Raw genomic sequence first — 22,147 nt, 5'->3', positions numbered from 1 at the left:
GCATCGTCGACCCAGGGGCAAACAACTGTGGAATCACAGATCCCAGATTGGTTTAGGTTGGAAGGGCCTTAAAGCTCATCTCATCCCACCCCTGCCCTGGGCAGGGACAACTCCCACCAGCCCAGGCTGCTCCAAACCCCATCCAGCCTGGCCTGGAACACTCCCAGGGATGGAGCAGCCACAGCTGCTCTGAGAAATCGATTCCAGCCCTCACCACCCTCACAGGTGATGGGATATTCCTTCCCAATATCTCATCTGTTCCTGCCCTCTGGCAGTGGGAAGCCATTCCTTGTGTCCTGTCTCTCCATCCCTTGTCCCAAGTCCTTCTGCAGCTCTCTTGGAGCCCCTTGAGGCACTGGAAAGGGCTCTGAGGTCTCCCTGGAGCTTCTCTCCTCCTGGCTGAGCACCCCCAGCTCTCCCAGCCTGGCTCCATAGGGTGCTCCAGCCCTTGGAGCATCTCCTTGGCCTTTTCTGGACTCGCTCTATCAGCTCCACATCATTCTTGTGCTGGGACAGGTGTTGTGCTGCGTGGAAGGTGTTGGTGTGAAGGTCTGAGCAGAGCCTGGAGCCTCTCTCTTTCAGAGCTAACTATTAACCTGGAAAGATGTGGAAATCTGGGATGTGGCTGCACATGTTCAGTGTCTCAGCTGCAGGTTTCCAGTCGCCCTGGTTGGTACCTATGGAGCTGAGAGGTTGCTGGGGGCACTGATCCCCCCTGAGTGCTGGAGCAGCAGTGAGTGGTGACTATGGGCAGTCTGTACCTGATTCCTGACAGCCTCCTAATGATGATTAATTGTCTCCCTAGGAATTGAGTATGGCTCAGCAGAGTGGTGAAATGAGGTCATTCCTCTGAAGGATTGGGCTTCGTTTTTGGCCTCAAATCCTTGTGTCTCTGCATGGCAATGTCAGCATTGACACAGACACCTTGATGATGTCACTGTAGATAGTGGACATGAATAAACACAGCTAAGAGAAGTATTTCAAACCTTTTTAGACAAACTGCTTGTTAAAGAAGATGGGAAACTACTTTGAAATATTAAAGTTACGACAGTTGAGATTTGTTAGACTAAAAATATGCTGAAAACTAACTTTATGCCCAATGTTTGTAAAGTGACAGCAAAAAAAAAAAAAAAAGAGATTAAATATCCTGTACTGAAATCACTGATTCAGCACATGGAAGTAAAGTCTGTTGGAATGTAGTAGTGGATCTTGGCAATGGTCACTTGTGGTGCAGAGACATTTTATTGACCAAAATGTTACAATCTTAGGTCTAGTCAAGCTAAGGAGCAGGAGGGCAGTGTCCTCCTCCAGGGTTCGCAGGGGAAAAGAATCAGAGGGAGGTGAGATCTGTTACCTCTGAAAACTCTGAAGGGCTGGCAAGCAAAGGCAAAAAATCTGTGCTTGGCTGCCAGGTTTACAGCCAGAACGTACTCAGTAGTGTGGAAGGAGCATAAATGTACAACTTACATGGCTTTAACACTCAGTTTCAGGGTAAAAGAATCTTCTTGGTTAGCTAAAGACAAACCTTTCATTTTTAAAGTGACCTTCAGTATCATTTTGGTACTGAGCTGGTTTCATGCTTGTAGGGGGAGAGAGGGAGGGTTAAAATGCCAGCTGAATCCAGTTGAATATTGAACCTAAAGTTTTCCTGTTAGCTGATTTGCAGTGCTGTGGCCAGAGAATCCCAACCTGATCAATGGCTGGGGCACAGTGAAAGGAGAAATAGGGTCACAGTAGTTTGGGGGTAGGAGTCAGTGGCACCTCACTTTGTGCCTCTCAGTTCCATGTGTGCCCAGGCATCATGTTCCCAGGTCAGGAAGATGGTTGTTCCCATGGAATGTAGGAGTTGTGCTCAGGAAACACAGAGCTGCCACTCAACCTGAGGGTTCTCCCTCTGTGGTCATGGACTTGCTTTTTTGGAAACAGCATCAGGCACCTCTCAAACACAGGCACAGCACGTCTGGTTTGGTTTTGTATGTAAGGAAAACTACAGTGTTATTCCCTGTTTTTACCGGGGCACGGTGCCATCAGCTGCTGAAAGCCTCAAACGTGTTGCTGAGATCTGAGTTGAGGCTTTGAAGTGCATGACCTGTACTGTGTGTACACACTGGGATAACCTTTCCTGTGCAGCCTCATCTTGTTTCCCCTCATGCACTGTCTAAACGTTCTTGAATCTGTGAGAGTCTGTGGATGTTGTGATTTCTCCCTGCCCCCAGCTGGCTTTTGGTGTTGGGTCATGATGGAGATCTCCTGCTGTTTGAAGGGATATAGCCTGAATGCAGAGTGAGTCAAGCAGCAGCAGAGCGTGCAGTGCCCTGTCACTGCCCTGTGGGCTGTCTGGGCTGCAATGTGCAGAGCCCTGGGGACATGGGAGGAGTTTGTGTGAGGGATAGAAGGCGTTTGCCCTTCCTGCGTGGCATCTCCTGGGTGATGCTGGCTGCACTTTGTTGCAGAGAAAGGCTGAAGTGTTGGGCCAGGAGCTGTGGCAGCAGCCTCAGGTGTGCTGTGGTTTGAGGACTGTGCGGTGCTCACTGTGGCCTATTCCCAGTGCTCCAGTGAAGGTGCCACAAAGCTCATTTCTCCTTGAAGAATTTCCCAGCTTAAGTCCTGCATGAGCTGAAATGTTCATGTTGTCTCCATCCCACCTGGAATACTGCATCCAGCTCTGGAGACCCCAAACTCAGGAGGATGTAGAGCTGCTGGAGTGAGTCCAGAGGAGGCCACAGAGATCTTTGAGGGCTGGAGCAGCTCTGCCCTGGATCCAGGCTGGGAGAGCTGGGGGTGTCCAGCCTGGAGAAGATTCTCTAAAGCTCCAGGGAGACCTCAGAGTCCCTTCCAGTGCCTAAAGGGGCTCCAAGAGAGCTGCAAAGGGACTTGGGACAAGGGATGGAGGGCCAGGACACAGGGAATGACTTCCCACTGCCAGAGGGCAGGGATAGGTGGGATATTGGGAAGGAATTCTCCCTGTGAGGGTGGTAAGACACTGGTACAGGTTGGCCAGGGAAACTGTGGCTGCTCCATCCCTGGGAGTGTTCCAGGCCAGGTTGGATGGGACTGGGAGCAATCTGCTCTGACGGGAGGTGTCCCTGCCCATGGCAGGGGTGGGATGAGATGGGCTTTAAGGTCCCTTCCCACCAAAACCATTCCATGATTCTACCACTGCTGCTGAGGCCCTTGGCATGGGAGCAGCTGTGTCTGCAGTGTCACAGAAACCTGCTGCACCAGAGCTGTGCTGAGGTGTTGGTTTGTCACTTGGAATTGCTGATGACCCCTGGGCAGGATCAGCACTGCTGCCTGCTCAGGGAAGGTGCTCAGTGCTCAGGCAAACTGTGGCTGGAGGTATTTTAACATCAGTTGTTTCTGTGCAGGATCTGGCTGCTCCTCTCCCTGTCCTAGCTTTGGGAATAAGGCTGGAATTCTGGTTGAGGTGGGAGTTTGGGTGTGGCTGGTCAAGTGCTTGGACATGGGGATTTTTCCCTTGGCTCTGGGAATACTTTGGTGTGTATAGGAATCTCTGCAAAATCTCCTTATGCTTTTATTAATGTAACGATCAGAAGCCTGAGGAGCTCTTTGCTGGTACAGAGCTCTGTGAAATGCCAAGCTTGGGAGCTTGAAAGAATGAATTCTTCTGGAATTTTCAACAAAAAATGTTTTGTTTGGTGAGTGGAAAAAATTCACAGCTGAGGCAGTTGCTTGTTCTTGGGTTTTTAAAATAAACACTCAAGCTGGTGTCAGGTGGAGGAGGTTTGACTTACTGAAACAAGAAGATCCAGAACTCACTGGGGATTTTTTTTCTCTCTCCTTGCAGATCTATTATAAAATGTCTAATGGTTATGAAGATCACATGGCTGAAGATTGCAGGGATGATATTGGTAGGACAAATCTAATTGTGAACTACCTCCCTCAGAACATGACACAGGATGAGTTAAGGAGTCTGTTCAGCAGCATTGGAGAAGTGGAATCTGCAAAGCTTATTAGGGACAAAGTTGCAGGTAAGATCTGGGACCTCAGGAATTGTCACCTTGTGGGAGATTCCTCAAGCAAATACTTAGTGAATGCAATTTAGTGGAGAAATACAAAATGTTTCTCGGTGTGTGTAATCAAACTGCTGATGAGTGTGCCTAGAATTCCAGGACTGGATATTGGGTGTTTGCAGGAGAGAATACTCCAGGCTGAATTAGTGACTATTGTCTATATGGTTAAGGATTCCCAGATGTTCAGCTCTTAAACTGGAACATCAATAGGTATGTCTGAAACTTGTCAGAATTTGGTCCCCAGGTGCTTTGTTCTTCATACCATCTGAGCCTTTTTGACTCTGCCAGAGCTCTGAATATCCAAACCAACCTTTTGCTCTGATTTGGATCAGTAAAATAAAGGTGTGGTGAGTGAAATGACTCTAGAGCCTTATCACTCCTCAGGAATTTAACTTGTAGGTTCCTTACCTCGGGTTGGGAGTAGCAGCTTTTAAAAAATGAGGGGAATGAACTGTTCAGAGTTGTGAAACTTAATGTTTCCTTGAAACCCAATGGAACAGCTGCTTCCCTGAGCCATATCTAGTGAGCTGCAGGAGCTCCTGTGGGGAGAGGTTTGAATCCTTGCTCTGTTAAAATACTTGATTTACAAGTTCTGGATATGCTGTTGAGAATTCCTGGAATCTTGGAGTTAGTGGGAGAGAAACAAACAAACAAAAGGACTCGTGCTGTGAAGTAGCTGTGCACATGTGTCGTTCCCAGCCTGCAGCTGGTTGCTCTGTGGAATTCTCTGCTGCACATGCTCCGTGCTGTATTCAGGATCCAACCACTCTGGTCATTATCTAACCCAGAAGAGAACAGGCCTGGGGCTGATCCAGTGTCTGGAAGCTGCAGGAGCTGGTGGGAAGCATAAGAGTTCCTTGTGCATCATCTTTAGGGCTTTATTTGCTTGATTCCCAAGCATATCATTCATATGCTTGAGAATATGAAACTCTTAGATTTTCTTTCAGAGCACCTCTGATTTCCATGTGTGTGGTTTTCCTGATGGCTCTCAGCTGAAGCTTCACGTGGTGCCTGTGTCTAAATCTCTACTGATCCCAGTCACCCCCAGCATGGTCCCAGTTCCTCCCAGTCATACTGGAGGGTTAGTGCTGGGCTCTGCATTCCCCAGGTTGGCTGTTGCAGTCCTCAGCCCTTCCAGGTGTGGCTTGGTTTGGGATGAGGGAGTCAGTACGTGGGTGCACTGGGCACGTGTTGGGTTGTTGCTGTGCTGCTCACTGTGCTTGTGTTTATGGTGATGTGTTGTGGACATCCAGGATTTTCCTAGGAGAACTTTAGAATTCATTGGATACTGTTCTTTCTATTGGATCTTCAGGGGAGCACTGGCCATACCTCAGGGCTTTGAGCCCTGGGGGAACATCAGGAGGTTCCTTCCCACTTCCCAGTGTAGTGTGACACAATGTCCAGCCTGAGGTGTAACTTTTCCCTGCTGCATCTCCTGGGCTGTGGTGGTGATGGTAAGGTCTGTGAGCAGCCATTGACCCAATCTAGGCCATGGAATCCTCCCTGCCTGTGGCTCTGGCTTGTCAGGCTGAGGGTGGGGAGAAGTCTGGGGGTTTCCAGTCAGCTGCACTGAGCAGATTGCAGCCCTGACTGCAGAACAGTGGGGACAAACTTGTGCTCTGTGCTGACTCCCTCTCCAGGGGAGTGTAGGATCAGGAATGGATGTGCAGCTTCACCTTTTGCCTGCTTTATTTTTCTTTTTGTGGTGTCTTCCCTGGAAGACACAGAAATGATGAAGCTAAAAAGCAATGAACGTGTCCTTGGAAGCCTTGAAAGCAGAAGGGGAGGAGGATTTTGCTGCCATGCTCTCAGGTGCCTCAGGGAGTGAGTAGCTACAGCTCACGTGGCAGGACAACTTTCATTTCAGGAGTGCAGTGCACTCAGTCTAGAACTAGAACTCAGAAGTGTTGTTGTTTGTGGGAGGTATCTAAGTCTTTTGGGGCTGGAATTGTTTCCTTTTGCATGGAAAATACCCATGAAATTGCTTAGGCAGTTTTGCTCCTAATTGTGGGATTGGAACGCGTCGTTACCCCTGGATTTTTCTAGCTCTTTATTCACGTCTGGTGGTGTGTGATTTCTGTAGCTGTGTGTTCAGGAGTGCCTTGTGGCACTGGTGAACTTAATGAGAAGTGCAAGTGCTTTGCAAGCAAATTGCCCAAATAGTGAATGTGAACACCCTTCTGGCTTTGCCAGTTCCACCTCATTGGCCACAGAACCTGCCCAGGAGGCAAGAGCTGAGTTCTAGCAAGGGCACAGGAATACAGTTATTCTAAATCACAGAATCCTGGAGTCTCCTGAGCTGGAAGGGACTTGGAGGATCATCAGTCCAACTCCTGCCCAGGACACCCCAACACTGCACCCTGTGCCTGAGAGCATTGGCCAAACACTCCTGGAGCTCTGTCAGCCTTGGGGCTGTGCCCACTGCCCTGGGGAGCTGTTCAGTGCCCAAACACCTCTGGGGGAAGAACCTTTCCCAATATCCATCCCAACCCCCTGACACAGCTCCAGATGCTCCCTCAGGTCTGTCCCTGGTCCCAGAGAGCAGAGCTCAGAGCTGCCCCTCTGCCTCCCCTCGGGAGGAGCTGCAGACCCTGAGGAGTCTCCCTCAGTCTCCTCTGCTCCAGCTGAACAGCCCAAGTGCCCTCAGCCTCTCCTCAGACCCTTCCCCATCCTCATGCCCAGTGTCCCTCATGGCACAACAGTCAAGAAGGCTAAGAGAGCTCTCCAGGCCATTCCATGGCATCCTCTGCTTCCTTTGCCTTCCTTTTCCCTCCTCAAGCCATGCAAATGAGCCATGTAGCAACAGCTTTGGTTGTGTTGTGATATTCTCAGCTTGTTTTTAGTGGGAGTTATTGTTCCACATCTCACAACACTTTCATTCTCTCCCAGCAGAGTAACAGTTTGGTTCATCTTACCCTGTGGTGGTGACTGCTGAGGTTTTGCACTGTGATGTTCACAGATGAAAGTGTCATTGTTTGTCATTGTTCCTTCCTCAGGAGATGAGAGAACTGGATTTTTCAGCCGTCAGCATTTTGAACACTCACATTTCTGTTCCAGCCACAGGTGAACAGAATCTGTCTCAGAGTTTAAAGAAATGAGATCTTGCAGTAAGTGAGCAAGGCATTTTCCTCCCCAGGAGCTCCTCAAAAAACCTGTGGTATTCCAGCACAATTTTGGGCCTGGTATTTGCTGTGTTCACTTTAGAAATCCTTTTCACTTCACAGCATCTTGGCTGCTGCAGTTCATGTGGAAAAAGAGCCCTGGAGCCACTGAAAGGAAATCTCAGTAGGGAAATGCTCTGGAAATGAAAAGAGGACATATAGAAGTGCTAAGTATGAAATGAAATTAATTACTGAAAAAAGGAACCTTTTGTTTTCAGGATTTCAAGATGTCACTGTTGTGGTTGGATAGCTGGAGCACTGTGGAGCTGCCTGAGCCAGGGGGAACATCTCACTTGGGTCAGCTTAGCTTTGTAGCTTTTGATTTTCACCTAGAGAAGTGTCCGAGTCACTTTGTTTCAAGACAAATCCCATTGATTTCACATCAGAAGAGACACTTCAGTTGTAATTTGTGGTATTTGGCTCAGTTGTTTGAAGGTCCAAACCAGCTGTGTGTGATTTTGCCTTCAAACTTCCATTAATGAGACTCTTGATGGTTTGAGCATGAACAGAACATTGTGCCCAGGTGTATAGAGCCAGGGGAAGCAGTGAGGACACAGTCTACATTGGGAAATCCTTATCAGGAAAACTAGATAGGAGGATTTTGTGGTTTCCTTTTGAGCTCCTTTCTGTGCAGTCCAAGTTTCCCAGCACAGACACCTCTGAGGGGTTTCTGGTGCTCTCTCATGTTTGCATGACTCAGGATAGGTCTGGGCAGCTACACTGGAGCTGAGGCAGGTGAAAACATTTCAGAATGGTTAATTGTTGCTTCGAGAAGTGATTTAGGCAAACAAAAATAGAGTTGCAGCCATTTTCCCAACTCCTCAGAGGCTTCAGAATAGGTTTGGGGGTGGAATGAAAGTGGTTTTTAAGGTTAACTTGCTCTAGAGTATCTGCACTGGCACTCCTGTGCTCAGGTGTGTCTCCAGCAGTGTCTGGACACTCCCTGTGCTCAGCACAGCACTGTGGGACAGGTGGCTGTGTCCGAGGGCTGTGAGGATGTGGCTGAGCAGAGGACTGGGCCTGGACCAGGAAAGGTTTGCTTCAGGCTGTGGGTTTTGGTTTCAGCTTTTCATGTGTTTCCGGAGGAGCTGAGGTGCAAGTTCACTCCATCAGTCAGTGCCTGGCTCAGTCTTCATTCACTGCTCCTTCTCCAGGAGCTCCTTCCCAAGCCTGTTAGGCTGTGTCAGTGGAGTGAGGCACACAAGGCATCATGTCCCACTCGCCCCAGATCCCACATGAAATCTGCTCCCACATTCCCAGCCTTGTGCTGCTGGAACACCAGAACCTTTCCTTGTTGTCCTTGGTATTATTCTTGAGTTTCTTTGCTTCCTTTCCTGCCTGAGCCACAGTTGGGCTCTGACGTCCCTCACACACTGACAGTGTGGCTCTGTTGTAGCTGTTATTCCTTCCATCCCCTGTGCTCCCTGTTTCCCTTGGAGCTGTGCCACTGCTCCCTGCTCGGCCAGGCTGCTCTGCTCCCACAGCTCTGTGTTTCCCTGGGGGTTAGGAAGCAGCAGATGCTGTGTGTGTGCTGTGACTCACCTAGGGCTTGGGGTCACCTGCTCTGCCAGTCCCACCTTGCTGCTCTCCACTGGCACACCACTTTTGGGGAGGTTTGGTGCAAGGCTGGTTGTGTTTTTCTCTTGGCTGCTGTGTCTGTCTATCCCCAGCTATGCACTAGTCTAAGAGAGCCCACACAGGGCCTTTCTGTGCACTTCTCATCCTCAGACACTGCAGTCAGCACCCTCAGTTCTGCTTTCTCAGCACACTCATGTGGTGTTTCCCTTGGTGCCTCTCAAGGCATTCACATCTACTCAGGCTCTGTGGTTATCACTCACAGCAGAGTCTGTAAGACCAAACAAACACCCCAAACCCAGCTCACACCCCCCCAAACTCTGTTTGCCAGTTCAGGAAACAAGTTCTAAGTTCAGACACTGTTGCAGAGGTGCTCTGGTGTGACGGGAGACAGGAGTACAGTTGGGTTTTCCTAGGAAGGGCAGGACCAGAGGCTCTGTGGGAGCTGCTCTCAGTGAAGTGCCAGCTCTGGCCTTTATCAGACTCCTGGAGGAGCTGGAGTTGTCAGCAGTGGGCTGGGAGTAAGGAGGGAGCTGGGAGAGGAAGCAGGACATGGACAGAAACCCAAGTGATGCACAGAAAGCAAACAAGTGCCCTCTCTGATGAAAGGGCCTTTTATCCTGGAAACAAAACTGGATTCTTTCTGCTGAAGGAGTGCAGTATTTTGCCTCAGACTAGGTTTTATAGTCACTTTGTTAATTATTCATCCAGATAAGGACCTACTTGTTGCTTTTTTTTTTTAGCTTTGACTCCTGAGTACATTTGTACTTATGGATGTACAAACTTGTTTGAAGGATTTTTCGTAGGATTATCTACTAAAATGGTTTGAAAGTGTACAGCACTGAATTCCTCTGCAGGACAGATTTCCAGAGCAGGCTGAGAACACAGAATCATAGAATGTTCAGGGGTTGGAGCTTAGAGATCCTCCAGCCCCAACCCCTGCCCTGGGCAGGGACACCTCCCACCAGAGCAGTTGCTCAAGGCTTCAGCCAACCTGGAATGAACATTGCCAGGGCTGGGGCAGCCACAGCCTCCCTGGGCAACCTGGAGTAAAATTGGGAAGCCAAGAGCATCTCTGCAGTGGGATCTGTGAGGGGATGGTGGGATGTGCCTCCTGTGGGGATGGGTGTTGTGTCTTCCAGGCTGTGTGGAGATGAGCACTCACTGAGGGGCAGGAATTTAGAGATAAATTAATGTACGTTGACATAAAATATGTTGTCAGTTCTGCACGAATTGGGTTTTTCTCACACTGAGGGGTTATAAAGTCCTGTTACAATACTGAAGGTTAAGGTGGTAGGTACAGCCTGAGGGAAGGTCTGTGTTGTAGGTTATTGTAGAGAAACACAGGCAACTGGTATTTTCTTACCTAGTGGCAGGTAAAAGGTAACTGGACTAGTTTCTGAGGATTAGTATGAGCTTAGTGTCCAGTGCCTGGTGGGGATATGAGAAGGTCTAACTGTTGTGATCCTGCCACTTTCAGAGCCTTCTGCTTTTAACCTCTGTGTGTTTGTGTGGTCCCCATTCCATCCCTGCTCCCTCTTTCCTCAGAGCATTCAAACCCTTGGATAAGGACCAACCATTGATCCAAGTGTATAACATTAGAAGTAAAAAATGGTGCAGCATTTTGCTCAGACAAAACCAGTAAAGAAAGCCAAGAAGATTGGGTGGTGAGACACTGGCATGGGTTGCCCAGGGAGGCTGTGGCTGCTCCATCCCTGGGAGTGTTCCAGGCCAGGTTGGATGGGGCTTGGAGCAGCCTGGGCTGGTGGGAGGTGTCCCTGCCCATGGCAGAGGGTGGAACTGGATGATTTTGAAGGTCCCTTCCAACCCAAACCATCCCGGGATTCTGGGTTTCTCTGCCTGCTGTGTTCTCTGGGAACTCCCTGAGCCCTGGTGGCTGTGACTCAGCACACTGCACGCAGTGTCAGTTTGTACAGCAGGGAATCCTGCTCTCCCCTGGCAGGAGGACACTCACCCCCTCCCCAGGGCAGTGACAGCCCTGGCCCTGGGCCTGATGGGTCACAATGGGAGGGGGGATCTTGTGCCAGTAATTTCCCACCTGCTAAACATTTTGCTAATTCTAAATGATTCGTTTTCCTAGTGAGGATAAAGACTCTGAGTAAGGGAAGTGATGGTGAGCTAACCAGGTTGGGTCTAAATGATTGACCTTCTCTGGCTAATAACACAGAAAGTGAATGTTATGAAAAATCAACCACATCCACCCGGGGTACATGGAAGGTACTGAGGCTCTGTCAGGGTTATCTGTAGGTCTCTACAGGACAAAGGTACACAAGGTGGTGCTTCAGATCTTTTATTGTGTTTTGTGTTTCCTCTGTGGAGTTAATCCTTGGCTGTCAGTGCCCTGCCAGTCTTTGTGTGCGGCGTCAGGGGAGGCTGACAGGAGCTGGTGAGGTGTCTGACACCAGGTCTGTGAGGGAACAGGACATTGTTCCTGTGCCAGGGCTGAGCACAGAGCAGCTCTGCCTTCTCCAAGAGCTTTGGCAGTCAGCAGCAATTACCTGGGAGTGTTTATACGTTAGACAACAGGCAGTGACACCATGAGTTACTGCTGGATTAGGTTTCACGAGGAAGCAGCCAAAGGCAGAGGCTGTGCCAGGTGCAGTTCTGCTGTCACAGTGCTGTTAGCAGGAACACTCTTGAGGGTTTTCTGGGCCCTCCTTCCATCCCTTGTGGCTTTTAGACTTGTAGTCTTGATGCCTCAGCAGCCTGGGGATTCATTTTCCAGTAGCTGGAGTTGGTGTGCTGTGTCTCTTGAGTCCTTTGCTTCAGTTCCTCTGACATTCCTGCCAGGATATCACCATTTGACACCTCTGTGTGTGTGTATGTGGTGTTCTGGAAAGCATAGGGAACATTCCCTGCCAGCTAAGACCATTGCTGTATGATTAAAAAAGGGCCATTTCCCAACAGAATCCTCTGCCATAACAATTAGCTTTGTCTTCTGGTGTCCTCAAGCTTCACAGTGGAGCTTAACAACTTCAAAATAGTATATTGTTCAAGTGAAATGGCACGTTCTCCACTGCATGGTCCCAGTTTTCTTCAGAAGATCGCATGGATCTGCAGAGACAAGAAGTTGGCTGGAAAAAGTGTGTCTTGTGTTGAATTGGGGTTGCTTTATCACACTGAGACAGTCTTGAAATGATTGGAGTTATTTTTAGGTCTACAGTGAGAACAGCCTCTAATTACTGGGCAATTCCAACCTCAAGTGATGTCAGGATGAAGTGTTGGAATTGCTGTAAGTGGTAGCAGCAGTTGTGGAGGTTGGAAATGGAAGTAGAACAAATAAGTGTCCAAATAAATATCCCTTGCATTAAATGTTTTAAAGATTTATATCATCATTATTATTATTGTTTGTACTATTATTACCAAATTTGTGTTGTTATTACTGTTTGTATTAGCAACTTACTTCTGGAGGAGTTAAGGGTAAACTTAGGTAAAGCAGTAGAAGAGAACATGAATTGTCTACAGTGAAGGGAACTTTTTTTGCTGTGTTGCTGTTTGGGAGATTTGCTTATTAATTAGAATTAATAGGATTAGAAACCTCTTTTTCCCCCTTGTCCCCAGGAGGAGGTTGGAATAGCCAAGCAGGGATGAGCAGCCTCAGGATTTCCCACCTGGTGGCTCATCCCTGACACTTTCTTACTTTCTGCTCTCTATCTCCAAGAGTTTGTACTGATGAACTTGGGAAACCTCCTCGGCTTACTGAAATCTCTGCTCTGTGGGTTATGTCTGTTGAGTTCACTTCTCATGGACATTTCCTTCATTTTGGTGGTGATAATGTTGGTTTTTTGGGATTAATTTAACCAATGTTCTTCCCTGTAGGACACAGCTTAGGCTATGGCTTCGTGAACTATGTCACTGCAAAAGATGCTGAAAGAGCAATAAACACACTGAATGGCCTCAGACTTCAGTCAAAAACTATCAAGGTAGGAGGTTTGTGGTCTTCTCTGGAAATGGCATTGGAATAACCTTCACTCTGGTGGTAAGGCCTGAGTGCTCCCAGCTGCAGGGAGGGGGATCTGGGACAAGGTGGGGAAGGGCTCTGAAACAGCTTTGTGTTCAGAGATTCCCTTGTCTTCATTCCCACCAGCAGCAGAGAGACAATTCCAAGCTGTTGCCAAGCCTTGGAACTCATGTCCCTCTGGAATACTTCCTGCTGTGTGTTAAATCTGGCTCATACACAGGAGCTCCTTGTGCAAACAGCAGCCTGTGCTGGGTGTGTCGATTCACACCTGCTTTTCTGCTTCAGGAGAAACACTGGTGTGAGCTGGGGGTACTCAGCTCCATGGTCCTTAGAGCTCCAGACAGACTCTTCAGCAAGGCCAGTGTGTCTGCTGGGAGTGTTGGAGTTGCTCTGCTGCTGTCCCTTAGTGCAATGCCAATATTGATCAGTTGGCTAAGCCCCACATGAGTGGAGTTCTGTAGGGACATGAGCTTGTTCCTTTGACCCTTCCCTCTCCCAGTTCCGCTTTTTGACCTCCAACAAAACTGCTGACAGTGTTAGTGGGGAGTGAACTGCTGTTTCCTGGTAACCCCCTGAACACTCCTTTTGGTTTCCAAGGTTTCCTACGCTCGGCCCAGCTCTGAGGTGATCAAAGATGCTAATTTGTACATCAGTGGCCTCCCTCGCTCCATGACACAGAAGGATGTAGAAGACATGTTCTCGCGCTTTGGGCGCATCATCAACTCTCGTGTGCTCGTGGATCAAACCACAGGTGAGCTCTGCTGCCCCAGCTGCAAGGGGACAGTGTGGTTGGTGTTCTGCTGGGCCTGGCAGTTCCTCAGCTTGGTTAAATTAGGCTTCACAAACTAACCAGGACATCTGGTAGAACTTAATGGGACACCCTTGGCCGGTGATGAAGTACAGAGTGATTCTTGCTGCCTCTTTGCCCAACCTTAGATCATACTGCCTGGAGAGGAGGAGGATGTGTGGAGACCTCAGAGCACCTGCAGGAGCTGAAGGGGCTCCAGGGAAGCTGCAGAGGGATCTGTGTTAGGAACTGCAGGGACAGGACAAGGAGCAATGGGGAGACATTGAAAGAGGGAAATTGAGATTAGATGTTAGGCAGAAGTTTTCCCTGTGAGGGTGGTGAGACTGGCACAGGTTGCCCAGGGAGGCTGTGGCTGCCCCAGCCCTGGCAGTGTTCACAGCCAGGCTGGATGAGCCTTGAGCAACCTGCTCTGGTGGGAGGTGTCCCTGCCCAGGGCAGGGGTTGGGGCTGGAGGATCTCTCAGCTCCATCCCAAACCCTGAACATCCTATGACACTGTGAAAACAAAAATGTGTTTTGCTTTTTCCACCAGCTTGGAACTCACCCACACAATTCTCGCAGGTTTTAAACCACTGGAGGAGTTCAAGCAATGTATGTGCTAGTTGAAAGGGAGAAATGTGGTGTGGGGGAACTGTGATCTCTCCACAACAGAGAGTGAACCTCCTTTATTCCCCTCAGACCTTTTTTCCCTCAAGTGTTTCCATCAAAATGTGCAAAAATGTGTTAGTTTTGTGCATGCAGATGCTTTTCAGTCATAAAGTAATGGAAGCTAAAGGAGTTGGGTTTAACCAACTGGAATAAATACCTTTTCTGATAATTTAAACTGTTGGGAATTGTTTTTTGTGAATGGAAAATCAGTTGGGGATGGATTTCATAGAACTCTACCACATTGGAATTGAAGTGGTTCAGTCCCTGTGGCTGTTAGATCTGGAATGGAAAGATGTTCATTTGTCTTTGGTTCCTTAATATTCTACTTCAGTTTATCCTGAAATGAATGTCTTAATTTGTCTTTGGTTTCTTAATATTCCCTTTAATTTTCTCCTGAAGTGAAAGTGTTAATTAGTCTTTCGTTTACATATAGACATCCGTGTATGTTTTATAATTTACATATTAGTATTTATATAATATTATGTCTTTATTACTGATTTAATTGTAGTGTTCATAGTCTCTAGTTCCTTGCCTCTGCCCTTTCCCTCTGAGGTGCTGAGCAAACATCAGTAACCACAGAACTCGACAGCTGTGGCCACAGAATACTGAGTCGGTCACTTTTTCTGCTGTCAGTGACCCTGAGGCTGAGCTCTGCTGTCTCTGTGCTCTCTCTGCCAAGGTCTGTCCCGAGGGGTCGCGTTCATCCGCTTCGACAAGAGGTCAGAGGCCGAGGAGGCCATCACAAACTTCAACGGGCACAAGCCCCCGGGCTCCTCCGAGCCCATCACGGTGAAGTTCGCAGCCAACCCCAACCAGAACAAGAACGTGGCACTGCTGTCCCAGCTCTGCCATTCCCCAGCCAGGAGGTTCGGAGGGCCCGTGCACCACCAGGCACAGAGATTCAGGTAGGTTAGGAAGCCTCACTTGGGAAGATAAATGCGTTTGGGCTGTGCTCGTGTCCCCGTGGGAAGCTGGGCACTGCTTCCTGCCTCGCAGCGTGTGTGGATGGATCCCTAGTGCACTCTGTGTCCTGCAGTGTTCTGTGTAAATAAAGTGATGCATTAAAGATGATTCAAGGAAAAGCTTTACTTGTAACATTTATATTGAACCTAGAAGTGGTGACACTGACCTCCAAAAGAGAGTTGTAACGTTTATCTTGGGCCTACAGGGAAGCTGGAGAAGGGATTCCGTGGTAGGAACTGGAGGGATAGGACAAGGAGTGATGGGAATGATTTGGAAAAGAGGAAATTTAGGTTAGATGTTAGGGAGAAATTCTTCCCTGTGAGGGTGATAAGTCTGGCAGGGGTTGCCCAGGGAGGCTCTTCAGCCTGGAGAGGAGAAGGTTGTGTGGAGACCTCAGAGCACCTGCAGGAGCTGAAGGGGCTCCAGGGAAGCTGCAGAGGGATCTGTGCTAGGAGCTGCAGGGACAGGACAAGGAGCAATGGGGAGACATTGAAAGAGGGAAACTGGGATTAGATCTTAGGCAGAAGTTTTCCCTGTGAGGGTGGTGAGACCCTGGCACAGGTTGCCCAGGGAGGCTGTGGCTGACCCAACCCTGGCAGTGTTCATTCCAGGTTGGTAGAGCGTTGAGCAACCTGCTCTGGTGGGAGGTGTCCCTGCCCAGGGCAGGGGTTGGGGCTGGAGGATCTCTCAGCTCCATCCCAGCCCCTTAGCACACTGTGTGGCTGTGAGGGCAGTGTGTGAAGGTACCTGTGCTCTGGGGCTGTTCCATGAGGAGGTTACAGTGATGTTGGAAGGAGCAGCAGGTCCCAGGTGGGTGTTGGTAGGTGTCTGTCTCAGCAGATCCTCATCCTGTCCTCTGCCCATCTGAACACAGACGTAATTTGGCAACCTAAGGCTCTGAACTGTTGGTTCCAGCAGGGAAGTGTCAGTATAAGTCAGGAAATCCTTATTTCTGGTGGGTTCTGTGGGGTTCCTGCCTGCAGCCCAACCTGTGCAGGGCTCTGCCAGCCTCAAGGCTTCCCTCGAGGCCTCATGAGTCCAGGGAGAACATGAAGTGGTTGCAGCCTCCTTGTCTGCTTTCAGGGCAGTGGGAGACACTGTTTTACCTTTGGGAATTGCCTTAGCTGCTTTGACTGTGCATGGGCATTGCCTTAGGTGCTGATGGTTGGAGGGAGCTCTGGAAAATGGGATCTGTTGACTGTCTGGCAGGTAAATAGTGAGCTCTGGGAGAGTTGTGTTTCTCTGCTGAAAATTTACTCTTCTGTTACTAGTATTTTAATCCTCTGAGGTATCCAATGAGCTCAGTAAAACTGGACTAAAATCCCAGGAGCTCTTTGCTCATGCAGTTCTGCAGTTTGAGCACAGCTCAGTGCCATGTGACCCCAGAGAGAATCAGCGTTTTACAGTCACTGTGGTGGTTGAACAGTTTGCCCAAAGAGGCCATGAAGTGTCTGTCCATCCTTGGAGATCCTGAGAGTTGGCTGGGATGGGCCTGAGCTCCAGGTGCACTCCTGGGATTTCCTAGAGCCTTTCCAGAGGTCCCTGCCAGCCTCACCTGAGGGAAGGTTTAGTGCAGGCAGCTCCTGGTTTCCCTCATCAGATCTCCACACCAAACCCTCTGAGCAACAGCAAGGAATGAAATTCTGCAGTTTGCATGTAAGTGAACTGCTAAAAGCTCACACATCTTGTCCTCTGCCTCAGTCAGGGCTTCAGTGCTTCCTGCTCCTAGTCAAACCCTTAGGTTTATGGCTCATTTTTTCCATTCTTAATTTAATTAGACATTTTCAGCATCATTCTTCCCCTTCAGATTGATACCAGGATTCAGATGCAGCAGGATAAGGAATGCAAAGAATAGTCACATCCATAATTAAGAGACCAAATCACTTCAATTCTGTCATGTAATGATCACTTAGGAACAATACAAATGATTAATGTCATTATGTTAATAGTTGCAGGTGAAATGTTAATAACAAATTGGTTCATCATCCTTTTATTGCACCAATTAGAGCAGCATTGATGTCACTTAGGTGCATTTTGTGGGATCCTGGAATGGTTTGGGTTGGAAGGACCTTAATGCCCATCCCATCCCACCAGCCCAGGTGGCTCCAAGCCCCATCCAGCCTGGCCTGGAGCACTCCCAGGGATGGGGCAGGGACACCCTGTGTTTCTGTAGGTTTGGGGTGTCCCAGAGGGGATGATGTTCTGTTCCTGCTGCTGTGGGAGCTGTGTCCCCCACGGTGTCTGTGCCCAGTGCCCATCTCTCAGCACTTCTGGGCCAACTGCTGCTCCCGGGGATGGGTTTGAGGGGCCCCAGTGTGGCAGAGGCAGGAGTAGAGCAAGTAGAAGCCAAGCTGTCAGGGATGTGTTGTGAAGACAAGATCTGCTGGTTGACTCGAAGACACAAACTCTCCATCTGTGTCTTGTCCCAGACTTGCCAGAACTCAAACACTTGTAAACGTCCTTCCCTCAGTCACCCGTGCAGGGACACATACACCTGTGTGCACAGCACTCACACCAGGGAGCTGTGAGGTCACTGAGCTTGGAAAAGACCTCCAGGGTCACCAAGTCTGTCCCACAGTGCTTCATGGTTTTCTTCTCACCTTTGGTGTTGGCTGCAAGTTCTTCTGAAAGTCTTCCTTAAAGGATGCTGAACTTAATGAGCTGTAATTACTTATGCTGTGGTTTAGCTCAGGAACCTGAGCTTGGGCTGAGTCTTGTTTGTTTTGGTAGTGAACAAGCCATGATGAAAGGATAAGCTGCTTCTACAGAGCTCCCAGTCTGGATAAATTAAAGTTGTGGTCTCTGCCCCACAGAGGTTGAGTACTTAACCTGACATTTTGATTGCACTTCATCTCATTCCATCATAATCCCTAGAAATCCAGGATTAGGCCTTGAGTATCTAATTTGTAATTATTAATTTCCTACAGATATCACTCCAAACCTTTGTTTAATGTCCTGGTAATCCTTTGGAGTTGCTGTGGTGTCTGTGGCCCTCAGTGCTGTGTCTCTCTGGAGTGCTGGGCTGGCTCATTCCAGGGCATGGGCTCCCTGCTTCCATCCAGAGGGAGGGATGCTGCAGCACGGGGCTGTGTCTGGAGGACAGACACAACATCTGGGCCAGGGATGCCTTCAGAGCACAGGATATGTTTGCTGAAGCAGAACAGCAGATCTGGAGGTGCTGAGCTCTGGTGAACGGAGGGTTTGGCTCCCGAGGTGTGAGGAGGCCCCAGAGTCCTGGAAGGCCTGTGCTTTGCAGCTCACCAGAGCTTTATGCCACAGAAATCTTTCAGATCTCAGATATTCCCAGTTCATCTGGTTTTGCTTTCAGCCTTGTTCAAGGTCAGAGCCAGTTCCCAGTTCCTTGGAATGGGCATAACTGTCCTGATAGCAGTCCCTGAGGTCAGTCCTGAATGGCTTTTGATAGTTCTTTGACCCAGTGTGGAGCAGGAAGAGGGCACCAGCTGGGAGAGTGATAAGGCTGAGAGCATTAACAGACTTTTAAAACACCTCTCTGAAACATCTTGGACCCAAATCAGACAGTCTTGGAAACGTTCTTAATTACTGTAACCTCCTAAAGGTCATGTGAAATTGGTGTAGGCATAAAACTCTTCCTGGTGGGACAGAGGTGTTGTGTGTTAGGAAGCTGTTGTTCCTGGTGGGACAGAGGTGTTGTGTGTTAGGAACTGTTCTGGTAGGACAGAGGTGTTGTGTGTCAGGAGGCGTTCCTGGTGGGACAGAGGTGTTGTGTGTTAGGAACTGTTCTGGTAGGACAGAGGTGTTGTGTGTCAGGAGGCTGTTCTGGTGGGACAGAGGTGTTGTGTGTCAGGAAGCTGTTCCTGGTGGGACAGAGGTGTTGTTTCAGTTGCTCCAGGCCTGGTTGTGCAGGCTGTTACCCATGAGCTGAGGGAGAGCTTTGGGGTCCCTCACATCAGCTGAATTGCATTTCCTAGGGTTGTTTTGAAAAGACTTTTCAAGTCTTTTTTGTTTGTTTGTTTGTTTTTGCCTTGGTTTTGTTTGGGTTTTTTTTAAACAAACCTCTAACATTTTTGTGAGTCAAAGCATGAAGAGAGAAAAATCTATCTGAAGACAAGCACAACCAAAGAGCAGAGGTACCTGCTATTTTCCATTCTTTTGCCTGTGAAATGCATTTAGGTTTGTTGTCTTGCCCCAGCTGCTCTTGCCCAGGGGTTGCAGTCCTTGCTGTGTGTGGGCAGGCAGGGCAGAGCTGCACTGACTGCTGGAACCAACACCAGGTGACTCTGAGCTCCGTGGGGTGCAGGGCCCCAGGGCTGGTGATCTGCTGAGACAAAAACTCACCAGATACTAAGCTAAATCCATCCTACCATGTCATTGCTCCCATGGACAGGAGGCACAGGTGTGTGTCAGAGCCAGTAAGTGTACCAAGCATGCACACACAGGGACAATTGTACCCAGAGCCAAACTAACCATCAGCTCTGTCACCTGATGAGCAGATCACATGGCTAGTGCATCTCCCTGACATCTGATGCCTCTAACTGCCTTTTCAGTGTGGCTGTAGTACCAGGATTCCCAAACGTGGATTTGCTTGGGGCTGGCCACGAGTGGCAGCAGCAGTGAGTCCGTGCAGGTGTGTCGCCCTGCGCCCCAGGCTGCAGCAGCAGTGAGGGAGGGAAGGAGGGCACCCTGCTCTGGGGCCAGGAGGAGCTCAGGTGTCCAAGGCAAAGAGCTCTGACACCTCTGTGGGGGACGTGGGGACTGAGTGGTGCTCGTGTGTGAGTGCACATCCTGAGCATGAGCTGGTTCCCTCTCTGTGTGTGTGTGTGTGTGTGTTGCTGCCCCTCTGCTCCCCTCCCTCCCCACACACACTGCCCTGAGCCCTCCCTCCCCCATAAAGGCAGCAGCAGCTCTTTGATGCAGGGCAAGAAAGAGTCAGTGGGGAAGTGTTTGGCACTTCCTGCAGCCTTCCCTGCCCAGACATCCCTTCCCTGTTTCCTCCAGGTCAGCAGAGGATCAGGATGTGCCACCTCCATGCTCTTGGCAGAGAGCAGCACGTGTACAGCTTTTCAGGGGTTTGCATATCACCAGTGGTACACCTCAGTTTGGGAACCCCTGGTATAGTATCATTATATTTCTACAATCACATGACCTCACGTTTTAAAATAATAAATAAGCGCAAAGGGTTCCAAGTGAGTTTTTGGCCTTAACTTCCACATTTCCTGACCTCTGAGTGCTTAGCTGTGCAACCCTCATGACTTGACTTTTCCAGGGTGGAGGCCAGAGGTAGAATGAAGGAGAATTAGAGATGTGGGTCATAGGGGAAAGGAGTTAATATGAAGCAAGATGTAAAAAGGAGAGGTTTTTGCTTTTTGTTATGCAGAAATCCTGCTGGGGTGCTGTGCAGGGCTCAGGAGGAGTGGGTAGGTGACTTAAATCCAGCTCAGGAAGGTCAGATCAAAGTTCTCCTGCTATGACGTTGGTGTAAAACGAGTAAAGCCATCCATGTACACTGAGACTGTAAAGCTGTGCCTGAGCCTGCTGGTGCTGGGAGTGTTTGCCTGCACCTGCTGCCTTGGGGTGGGATGGGAGGAGGTTTTGGGGTGTCCCACCAGACAGGCCGTGATGCATACAGAAAAATGACTGTATACCAAACCCCGAGCACATCCCTCCCTGTCCAGCAAGCCCCAAGAAACCCTTTGCCTTACGAGCTCCCAAGGTGCTGTTTTAGAGGCAAGAGAAGGAGGAGGGGGAAAATCACCTCCTTGAGAAGCTGAGTGGGAGGTCCTGGGGGTTCCTGTGCCCCACTGTGCCCCAGGGACACCCTGAGCAGCCTGGCCGAGTCCAGAGCTCTGTCCAGGAACGTGCTCACTTGGCCTTGCCCGTTCCTGAGACGAATTCCCCTTTGCTAAAGCAGTTGGAATACTTGCCATTCCCCCCTGAGCAGCTGTCAATTGAATTATCCATTGCAATGGGGAGCCCCTATTTTTTTTTCGGCACTTTCGATATCCGTGTAGCCACTATTCATTGTCAGTCGCTTCCCATACGAGTGAATTTGCTTCCTTGAATTGCACTTTTACATGAACTATTGTGCTTTTTATTTGCTAGGTTCTCTCCTATGGGTGTAGATCACATGAGTGGGCTTTCTGGTGTAAATGTTCCAGGAAACGCTTCTTCTGGCTGGTGTATCTTCATCTACAACCTTGGGCAAGATGCTGATGAGGGAATCCTCTGGCAGATGTTTGGCCCCTTTGGTGCGGTTACCAATGTGAAAGTTATTCGAGATTTCAACACCAACAAGTGCAAAGGGTTTGGTTTTGTGACCATGACAAACTATGAAGAAGCTGCAATGGCCATAGCAAGTCTTAATGGCTACCGCCTGGGGGACAAAATCTTACAGGTTTCCTTCAAAACCAACAAGTCCCACAAATAACTTGCTCGTGCTTTCTTTTTTATTTTGTATGGAATTAGTTAATGGAGTGACAGAAGTTGAAACCTCTTTTTCCGTTTTGTTTGTTTTTCGTTTTCTTTTTTTTCCTTTTTTTTTTTTTTTTTTTTTGGTTAGTGTAAACCTCATTTTCGCGCCAATTTTCACAAGTGTTTTTGTCTTTAGTCGAAATGAGAAGTGCAAAAGGTTTTATATTCTGGGATGCAACTGACATGTTCAAATGTTTGAGATCCCACAATGTTAGACCAATTTTAAGTTCCTCTTTAAGTTATTTCATTTCAACCACGTTCAAAAGCCCCTGAAATCTTAGGTCGCCTCGAGCCTCTGGACGGTGGGAAATTTGAAGCATGCTTTCACTGATGAGACTAACATTTGTTTCACTGAATGTTGTCTGCAAAAACTGGAATTTTCTGAACAATATCAGGCTGAATTCATTCATTTCCTTGGGTTTTATGTTGTTGGTTTTCCTCCCCATCCCCCTCGTCCTTTTATTTCCCCCTTCCCCAGATTGAGTAGTGTGGAGGAAGAGCTGAGGAATACTAACGTTTTAATTGCC

General features: G+C 48.9%; 1 protein-coding gene across 2 annotated transcripts; it reads left to right on the top strand.

Moving 5' to 3' along the window:
- Positions 1-3,811: 3,811 nt before the first annotated feature.
- On the top strand, positions 3,812-21,576 carry ELAVL1 (ELAV like RNA binding protein 1). 2 transcript variants are annotated; one of them, XM_009085185.1, is made up of 7 exons: positions 3,812-3,992; positions 12,611-12,714; positions 13,350-13,503; positions 14,887-15,112; positions 15,387-15,399; positions 19,499-19,545; positions 21,252-21,576. In XM_009085185.1, the coding sequence occupies exons 1-7, from the start codon at positions 3,821-3,823 to the stop codon at positions 21,574-21,576; spliced, it is 1,041 nt and encodes a 346-aa protein (XP_009083433.1). In that variant the 5' UTR covers positions 3,812-3,820. The 2 variants fall into 2 exon arrangements, with proteins under 2 accessions (XP_009083433.1, XP_009067425.1); XM_009069177.1 differs by lacking the exons at positions 15,387-15,399; positions 19,499-19,545.
- The last annotated feature ends 571 nt before the right edge of the window (positions 21,577-22,147 follow it).

The sequence above is a fragment of the Acanthisitta chloris genome, unplaced genomic scaffold (assembly GCF_000695815.1).
Source record: "Acanthisitta chloris isolate BGI_N310 unplaced genomic scaffold, ASM69581v1 scaffold960, whole genome shotgun sequence".
Taxonomy (NCBI): Eukaryota; Metazoa; Chordata; class Aves; order Passeriformes; family Acanthisittidae; genus Acanthisitta; species Acanthisitta chloris.
Note: the sequence above shows the minus strand (reverse complement) of the source record. Positions and strands in the feature narration are given on the sequence as shown.

What these genes read in the sequence shown, in the direction of transcription:
- ELAVL1 (XM_009085185.1), top strand. Translation starts at nt 3,821, where the DNA reads ATGTCTAATGGTTATGAAGATCACATGGCTGAAGATTGCAGGGATGAT. An exon ending in GCTCGTGGATCAAACCACAG is followed by an intron (nt 13,504 to 14,886) that starts GTGAGCTCTGCT and finishes CTCTCTGCCAAG; the next exon opens with GTCTGTCCCGAGGGGTCGCG. An exon ending in CCCATGGACAGGAGGCACAG is followed by an intron (nt 19,546 to 21,251) that starts GTGTGTGTCAGA and finishes TTTATTTGCTAG; the next exon opens with GTTCTCTCCTATGGGTGTAG.